The sequence below is a fragment of the Nansenia antarctica genome (genome assembly GCF_963989245.1).
Source record: "Nansenia antarctica genome assembly, chromosome: 1".
NCBI lineage: Eukaryota > Metazoa > Chordata > Actinopteri > Argentiniformes > Microstomatidae > Nansenia > Nansenia antarctica.
In genome coordinates, this window is record NC_137674.1 from 22,724,057 (window position 1) to 22,733,321 (window position 9,265).

The window sequence follows — 9,265 nt, forward strand, 5'->3', positions numbered from 1 at the left end:
TCAATGAAGTGACAGCCTGTCCATCAGGATGCATGGAGGCCCCGCCCCCTTCATCCTCAGCCACCCTGCTCCCACCCCGACCCCCCCCCTCCCCCCTCCCTACCCCCCCCCCCCCCCCTCCCTCCCGGCCCCAGCAGTAGCAGAGCAGCGGAGACGGGCTGGTTTGAAGCCGTGGCATGAATGATCTCATCTCAGCCTGATCGCCGCTTTCTACAGAGGATCCTATGACCAACCCCGGAATAAAGTAAACACATACAAAAGGTAGGCGGGATTTATTTAACGGTCATATTTTAATAATTTAAGGTTATTGAGTTGGTATTTTTTTGTGTGTTACATTATGTCCAAAAGTAGCCCGGTGTCAAAATGTTAGTGTGAGATGACTGAGGCGGCGGGCGCTATGCTATGCTATGCTAACCGTAGCTCCAGTCACACACTACTTATTATTAATTATTATTATTAAGTAGATGCACGTTTCACAACCGATACAGGAGAGGGGATAATGACGGCAAGTATACGGCGGATTTATGTATTTGAAGTGCTTGCATTCATATCTCCACCAGCCCCCCCCCCCCCATTTTATCTTAAAAGTGGACTGGGGGAATTAGCCAGCTAGGTAGCTAACTTAGTTATTTCAAAATGGCGTCGCCTCCATTGTCGCCCTCCTGTGTGATGCTGCGAGACAAAGCATGCTGCCTGCGAGGACGGGGAGAGGGCTTAGAGGGGGGGAAGGACACTGATTTCATTATGAAAATGATTTTATTAACCTATTGTGATATTTGCAGGACGTGTGTACCCGTCGCACTGCTTGGGGGGCTAGTCAGCTCATTTCTCCATTCAAATAAGAAATAGCAGCAGTAGCAGGCAGCAGCGTCAGGGCAGTGGGGGAGGGGAGCCGGGGGCTAGGTGGAGCCAGAGGAGAGGAGGAGGAGGAGGGGAGAGGAGAGGAGGAGAGGAGAGGGCCTCTGGGCTGCTCCTGCTTGTTGTTGCTGCTGCTTTAAGTTGAGACACCAAACAGAGACAAACAGGAACAGTAACAGTAACATCAGGTTGACAGACGACGTCCCACGCACACAGCCACACTGACTCAACGAGTGTGTTTTTTCCGATCAAGAAGTGTGTTTTCCGCTCGTTGTTGTGGCCAGATTGATTGGGGTTAAATCACCAAACCAGGGGGGGTATACCGTCAACGTCGCTTAAGGAAACCCAGGCTTAATGTTTTTCTTTTTTTTCTGTAAGTCTCGCGAGAGTTATCAGAAATAATCAACCTGGGTTTTTGTATGAGTCTTGGGAGATTTGTCACAATAAGCCTGGATTTCCCTTTAGCAATGTTGATGGAATACCCCCCCCCCCCCCCCAACAATTGTTGGTGTTGAATGTTGTCCTGATTTAAGTTTTGTTTTTATAGCCTACTATTAACCTACGTAATTTAATTTTGTATCCATTAGTTAATCAGTTTGGGCCTAACAGATGTGTATTGAACAGTCCTTTCTAGGTTTGCAGAGGATTAAGGATCTTTTTCTAGTTTTTCAGATATCCAATCAGTTAGACTCTCAGACGTAGAGACCCTCTTTCTGTGTCTGGTGATTGACAGGAACCTACAGTTGTGTTCTAACCCTAAGTGTGTTTGTGTGCGTTTCCTAAAGTAGAGTATTCTCCCATTCCCCCTTTTGACAGGCTTGTAAAACAAAGGAAAGACCAGACAAATACATTCATGTTTCTGTCTCACGTTTCATGTGTTTAATGACAGGGTTGTTCCTGGCCGGGCAGCCCCGTGTATGAGTCCTGTTAGCGGAGCAGAACAGAGCAGCGCGTAAGAGAGAAAAACATTCCTGAGACCCGTCTGCTGTGCTCAGTTGGTGCAGCTAACATCACCTTCTACTCCAGTCAGAACACCCAGTGTCCTGGGCGCTTAGGTGGCGTAGCGGGTTAATCGTTGACCACGTAACCGCAGGGTTCCCGGTTCGATTCCGGCCGTGGACACATCCTGCATGTCATCCCTCCTCTCTCTCTCACCCATCCTTCCTGTCTAAATCTCTACTGTGTCTGTCAATGAAGTGAAAAATATGAGTGGGGAAAAAAAGAAAGGAGGACCCAGTGTCCAGTGTAACAGACAGTGTTTCCCTCCATCGCGGCTAAAGACGTTCTTCTAAGCGCATTGCTCCCCTCTAGTGAGAGCAGCAGTGGTTCAGTAGAGTAGATCACACAGTCCCCTGTCCCAGGTGATGTTCAGTAACACACTGGAAAACAGATGGTCACTTTGTGTTGCATCATTTGTGTGTCAACAGTGCTGCGATGTCGCCACAGGTAGGATGGAAGCTCCATGTCTTACCCCTGTAGTGTTCAGACTGACCCTGTAGTGTTCAGACTGACCCTGTAGTGTTCAGACTGGTAACCTGTAGTGTTCAGACTGGTAACCTGTAGTGTTCAGACTGGTACCCTGTAGTGTTCAGGCTGACCCTGTAGTGTTCAGACTGGTACCCTGTAGTGTTCAGACTGTCCCTGTAGTGTTCAGGCTGACCCTGTAGTGTTCAGACTGTCCCTGTAGTGTTCAGACTGACCCTGTAGTGTTCAGGCTGACCCTGTAGTGTTCAGACTGACCCTGTAGTGTTCAGACTGACCCTGTAGTGTTCAGACTGGCCCTGTAGTGTTCAGACTGACCCTGTAGTGTTCAGACTGACCCTGTAGTGTTCAGACTGACCCTGTAGTGTTCAGGCTGACCCTGTAGTGTTCAGGCTGTCCCTGTAGTGTTCAGACTGACCCTGTAGTGTTCAGACTGACCCTGTAGTGTTCAGACTGGCCCTGTAGTGTTCAGACTGACAGCGTCTCAGTGGTGTCCAGAGAGTCCCTAGAACCCTAGAGTACGTTATATAGACTATGTTATATAGACTATGTTATATAGACTATGTTATATAGAGTATGTTATATAGACTATGTTATATAGAGTATGTTATATAGACTATGTTATATAGAGTATGTTATATAGAGTATGTTATGTAGAGTATGTTATAGAGTATGTTATATAGAGAGTATGTTATATAGAGTATGTTATATAGAGTATGTTATATAGAGTATGTTATATAGAGTATGTTATATAGAGAGTATGTTATATAGAGAGTATGTTATATAGAGTATGTTATATAGAGTATGTTATATAGACTATGTTATATAGAGTATGTTATATAGAGAGTATGTTATATAGAGTATGTTTTATGTTATATAGAGTATGTTATAGGACTGCTTGGTGTTACAGTCTAACTAGGCCTGCGCGTATGCAGAGGTTTGCCTGTGTGTTTCCCTTTTTTGCTATCAGCTAGTATGTGTTGATAAAGAAGAAGTGTACCTTTTGTTAACTTCAAAAGTAGGCCTATGCTTTTACATCCAAAATGTCTAGTCTGTTTTAGTGTCCTGTCAGTGTGTCCCTATGATCCAACCAGGCCTAGGCCTGCGCGTATGCAGAAGTTTGCCTGTGTGTTTCCCTGTTTTTGCTATCAGCTAGTATGTGTTGATAAAGATGAACTGTATCTTTTGTTAACTTAAAGTAGGTGCTTTTTACATCCAAAATGTCTAGTCTGTTTTAGTTTTTGATGATAACATGTGATGTGCTCCTGTCCTGTGTGACTACCTTCTGTTAACTCCAAAAGTAGGCCTGTATGCTTTTACATCCAAAATGTCTAGTCTGTTTTAGTTAATTACATATTGTGCTGCTGTTTGACTGCCTTGTGTTGCTTGTTAGATGGAGGATGGATGTAGTGGAGGAGTAACTCAATGCCCTCTACTGACTAGCTTAGTCATAGTGAACAGGCACGCTGACAGAAGCTCCTTTGTTTCAGTGGGATGGGAGATGTAGTGTGAAGTGTTAACAAGGCCTGTATTCAACCCTGTTCTGCCCTCCTTCCTCCTTCTCGCTTGTTTGATCCTTGGAAGCCGTCCGCAGACGTCCAAGTCGGCGGCCATGTTGTTCTGAGGCAAGTGTTGTGTCGTCATGGTAGCGCCGGGTTAGCGGGTTAGCTCCTCAGGCAGAAACAGGCCACTCAGGACAACCACCTACCCTCCTCCTTTCTCCCTGTTATGAAATCCTGGTAGTTAGCTTGGTAGTTAGCCTGGTAGTTGTAGCTTTATTTTTTTTAAGCATGGTTTATTTATTTATCTCCAAAACAAACATCATCACATGTAATTCTTGTGTGGTATTCATTCCATTTTTCGTACCCACTGTTTCCTATCCTCTCATGTTGGGAGTGAGGTTTTTCCTCACCTCGTGAGCAGGAGATCTCTTGGTAACCGGGGGTAACAGGAGGTTGTGGGGATGGTGTATGTAAATGAGCTGATTGTGAACGTTATTTTATTTTCTACAGTTTTTTTTAGCAACGGCTGAATTATCCTCTACTTTGATGCAGGCAGTTGGTTGGTAACATAGAATTTAGAATTTAGAATTACAGGGACATTCCCCCTGGAGTAACTGAGGGCTAAGGGCCTTACTCAAGGACACACTAGTGGTGGTGTTCCCAGGTCTTACTCAAGGACACACTAGTGGTGGTGTTCCCAGGTGGGATTTGAACTCACAACCTTCTGGAGGAGGGGGGGGGTAACATGCTGTATTTGGGGGTTCATGCTGTATTTGGGGGTTCAGTGGGGGGGTAACATGCTGTATTTGGGGGTTCAGTGGGGGGGTAACATGCTGTATTTGGGGGTTTCTACTGTAGCTTTATACTGTAGCCTACACCAAAACTTGACCTGTAGAGTGTCTAAGTGTCTGTTTATCAGCCGTCAGATGTAGCGTACTGATAGTCACCTCACTAGTTTCTCTCCTGTATTATTATACATTTCAAACGTCGCATCACAAACTGTAATTTCACTAGTTTTTCAGAATGTTACCGTATATTTTATGAGCAGTTAACAATCCTTCAAAAAGTCAACAACACACGACATACGACATGCCAGTGTGTGTCCAACTCCAACCTTCCGACAGCGTCACGGTGAACAACACTAATCAGGGTATCCGTGGTGTCTTGAAAAGTATTAAAAGTTGATAAATCAATTTTGGGAAAATCAAGACCCTTAATAAGTATTAAAAAGTCTTATCACGATTTTATGAGGTCTTGAATTTTGTATGTATTTTTCTGAATTAGACTCTGTCCAAAGAGTCCTAAAAACTTTTAGTAAAAGTGAATTTATTACTTTTATTAAAAAACAAAGATGAACCGGAAATTGTGTTGTATGATAGTGGTCTATTAGTCTATTGCAAACTAAAACTGTTAAGTTAAAGGTTCACTGATGTAAACGGTTACAGCTCGAAGTGGCGGTGAGGTCTAGAAAAATATTGACAAGGTCTTTAAAAAGTCTTAGAAAGGTATTGAAATTAACCTCAAGATTCCTGTATATACCCTGCATATACCCTGCATATACCCTGCATACCCTGTATATACCCTGACAACACTAATTCTCTTTTCCCATCTCTCCCTTCCCCCTCTAGAGAGCCACCATGTTCCCCAAGGGTACGAAGCGCAAGTTCTCCGACTCCGGGGACGATCCTGTGCCGGGCGGCCCAGAGACGACGGACGGCCAGGCGCCCAGCGCGGCGTCGGTGGCGGCGGTGCGCATGCTCTCCTCCTACAGCCTGCAGCGGCAGAGCCTGCTGGACATGTCGCTCATCAAGCTGCAGCTCTGCCACATGCTGGTGGAGCCCAACCTCTGCCGCTCGGTCCTGATCGCCAACACGGTGCGCCAGATCCAGGAGGAGATGACCCAGGACGGCACCTGGCAGCTGATGACCCAGGCGCTGAGCGCCGCGCAGTGTCCCGCCGACCGCCTGGTCGCCACCGAGGTGCTGTGTAGGCAGACGGAGGCGGGAGGGGGAGGCCAGGGGGGCGAGCAGGCGCTCAAAGCCTTCCCCGTTCCGGAGGGGTGTCAGGCTGGGGAAGAGGTGGTGGCGGAGGGGGAGGGCGAGGCGGAGGGAGAGGGCGAGGTGGTGATGTCGTCCGCCGCTGTCTCTGTCTCTGTCTCCTCCCCCTCCCAGGCGAACGCGGCCCCCTCCCCGACCGTCTACCTGCCGGGGACCTTCGGCATGGACCCCAGCTGGGAGGAGGAGGAGACGGGGGAGGACGACGAGGATGAGGAGGAGGAGGAGGAAGAAGAGGAGGAGGAGGATGAGGAAGAGGAGGAGGAGGAGGAGGACAGTGAGGAGTGTGCGTCGGAGGTGTCGGAGGAGGGGGAGGAGGGGGGCGAGGCGGAGGGCAGGCGGGGGGGGGAGGAGGACTCGAGGACGGCGGAGCAGGTCTTCGGCACGTTCGAGATCAAAAACCCGGCGCCCGGACCGGACCCGGCGCTGGAGGAGCTGTTCTCCGACGTGGACGCCTCGTACTACGACCTGGACACGGTGCTGACGGGCATGCAGCAGAGCGCGCCCAAGATGGGCCCCTACGACCTGCTGGAGAGCCTGACCCACGGGCCCTCCCCGCTCAGTGCAGGGACCAGCTGCCGGTCGGACCTCAACGAACTGGACCACATCATGGAGATCATAGTGGGCTCCTGAAACACCAACAAACCAACAGACTTACTCCTCCTGTCCTTGTTTTGTTTTGTTACTGACTATTTGACAAAGACTCCTCTCTTTTTCCAGAACTGTGCACGGTCGTGTGTGTGTGTGTGTGTGTGTGTTACACACACACGGATGTGTCATGTTATTTACACACACGCAGCAGCATAATGTCGTATGTCGTACGTCGTCGAGGATTTATGAAATCAAAAGAAGCATCACAGTGTTAACACATGCAGTTGTTCACCGGGGTGGACTGAGATTAGAACATATACCATAACTGTTTTTGTTTGTTTTTTTACGTACTTTCTATGTTTCCTTTTTTTGTCATACATTCTATTTTTCCAGTTGTGTCTTTTAATTTATTGTTTTACGAACTGAAGAACAACAATGCCGTCACACTACATGAACACGACCAGACACCGGGACGTTCTACTGGACATCCACAACCTCTGAAGCAATGCATATTTTCCTAAAGAGTAAAACAAAGATTAGTGAAATATATGTATATGTACGTATGTATATAGAAATATATTTTTTGCATCATACAAGCGTGGGAAAATTTACCAGAATTACTTGATATTATTTTTCTCCCTGGCAGAGATTTTAAGATTTTTAACGTCGCCAGATTTCACCCAATGTCTTCCTATGGTTTTACTATCAAGCATAGAACAGTCTAGAACAGTCTGGCAGGTACTGTCACCTTGCTGTTATCAGGCGCGGTCCTCTCACTTTGATTTGACCAGACGCCCCCTGGCTCAGAACAATTAATTGTTTATTCCTGAAGTATTTAGAGAAACTCCTGCTTGATATCTGCATTAAAAACGCCATATTTTCGGATATTTGTTTTCTTACAAATGAAGAATTATGGGTTGACCCATTTAAGTTATTACTTTTTAATTTATTTTTTATTTATTCAACACAGATGGACATGCCAAGTTGATTTACCTTCACAGCGTAGCCCCACGTGATACGTTTTGTATCACAACAACAATCGTTTTTTTCCCTTCTTCTTCTTTGAGATACAGTTATTTTATTATTCCTCGTTTTTCAGGAATGGTGGTTACTCTTCACTATGCAGTTCATTTGCTAAATGATTCTTTGTATACAATTTAATGAAATTATCAAAATGATTTTTTTCTTACAAGCAGCTGTCATTCTCTAAAAAAAAATGATTTTCATTATCGCTCCTTATCATGATGATTCTCTCAGGCGAACCAGAAGCAGTGAAAGCAGACAGCAGAAACAGTATTACCTTGCTACTACAACACTCCCTTCAATGATGTCACTCTGGCTCCAACAGGGGCTGGGATTTCAAAGACCTTAACAATTGTAAGATATATGCATTTTTATATTACGGAAAAAATGGTAGCATCTTTGTAAATATTTTTTATAATAAAAGGTGCAATGAAGTTATTCTTTGTCTCTTTTTCTTCTAGTGAATTTTTCACCTGATATATTGTGTGAATATGTTTTATCCATCCATCTATACAGGGTTCCCACGGGTCCTCCTTGAAAGTTTGTGAATTTGAGAAAAAGAAATCAAGGTCTAAAGTTTTTGAAAATAGACATGGGTCATTGAAAGTGCTTGAATTCCCCCCTCTCTCTCTAAAATTTTTTTTTATATATATATAAAAAATGTTTTACTTAGCTCGTTAACTAGTAAATAAGTATTATGTGAAATACACATATTTCACAATATATTGTTTTGCTGTGCCGTGGTAGAGAAGGCAAGAGACCTTCTAGTGTTCACACATTCAAGCCTCTCTTTTTAATTGTTGTCTGTGAGAGGATAGTTCCTATTATATAAATTCTCATCTAGATCTGTCTCAAACTGCCGTGTTGGGTCCTTGAATTTGAGGGAATTGAGTCTTGTCCTTGAATTGGATGTTTCAGAAGGTGGGGGAACCCTGTATATACAGTGCCTTGCAAAAGTATTCACTGGCTTTTTACCTATTTTATTACATTACAACCTGTAATTTAAAAAAAAATTTAATCAGAATTTTATTTGATGAATCTGCACAAAATAGTGTTAGTTTTTAAATGAAATGAGAAATATATATATAAAAAAAGAATTTAAAAAAAATAAAGAACTGAACATTGGCATGTGCATATGTATTCACCCCCTTTGTTATGAAGCCCCTAAAAACTTCTGGTACAACCAATTACCTTCAGAAGTCACATAATTAGTGAAATGAAGTCCACTTGTATGCAATCTAAGTGTCACATGATCTGTCAGTATATACACACCTTTTCTGAAAGGCCCCAGAGGCTGCAACACCTAAGCAAGAGGCACCACCAACCAAACACTGCCATGAAGACCAAGGAACTCTCCAAACAAGTCCGAGACAAAGTTGTTGAGAAGTACAAGTCAGGGTTGGGTTATAAAAAAAAATGCTTTAGCAGTATGCTTCGGGTCGTTGTCCTGCTGGAAGGTGAACCTCCATCCTAGTCTCAAATCACTTATAGACTGGTACAGGTTTTGCTCAAGAATGGAATGGAATGGAATGGACTTTATTGTCATTGCTACAGTACAGGTACCAAACAACGAAATTTAGGAGGGGTGGCTCCCCTGGTGTTAGGAAAGGGAAAAAAATAACACTTAAAAAAAAAAAAAAAAAAAAAAGGGAAGGAGCTGGTTTACATAAATAAAGGCTATGTACACTATCCACTGTACTATACTGTACAGCTAGACGACTAGGGTTGTCATATTGCACAATAGTATTGTTTCAC

The 9,265-nt window shown here is 44.5% G+C and overlaps 1 protein-coding gene across 2 annotated transcripts; it reads left to right on the forward strand.

Moving 5' to 3' along the window:
• Positions 1–247: 247 nt before the first annotated feature.
• LOC308176015 (cell division cycle-associated protein 4-like) lies at positions 248–7,869 on the forward strand. Of its 2 annotated transcripts, none has more exons than XM_080550609.1 (2): positions 248–261; positions 5,471–7,869. In XM_080550609.1, exon 2 carries the CDS (start codon positions 5,480–5,482, stop codon positions 6,527–6,529), a length of 1,050 nt encoding a protein of 349 aa, XP_080406735.1. In that variant the 5' UTR covers positions 248–261; positions 5,471–5,479; the 3' UTR covers positions 6,530–7,869. The 2 variants fall into 2 exon arrangements, with proteins under 2 accessions (XP_080406735.1, XP_080406736.1); XM_080550610.1 differs by lacking the exon at positions 248–261 and adding an exon at positions 3,726–3,969 and having other exon boundaries at positions 5,475–7,869.
• Positions 7,870–9,265: the final 1,396 nt, after the last annotated feature.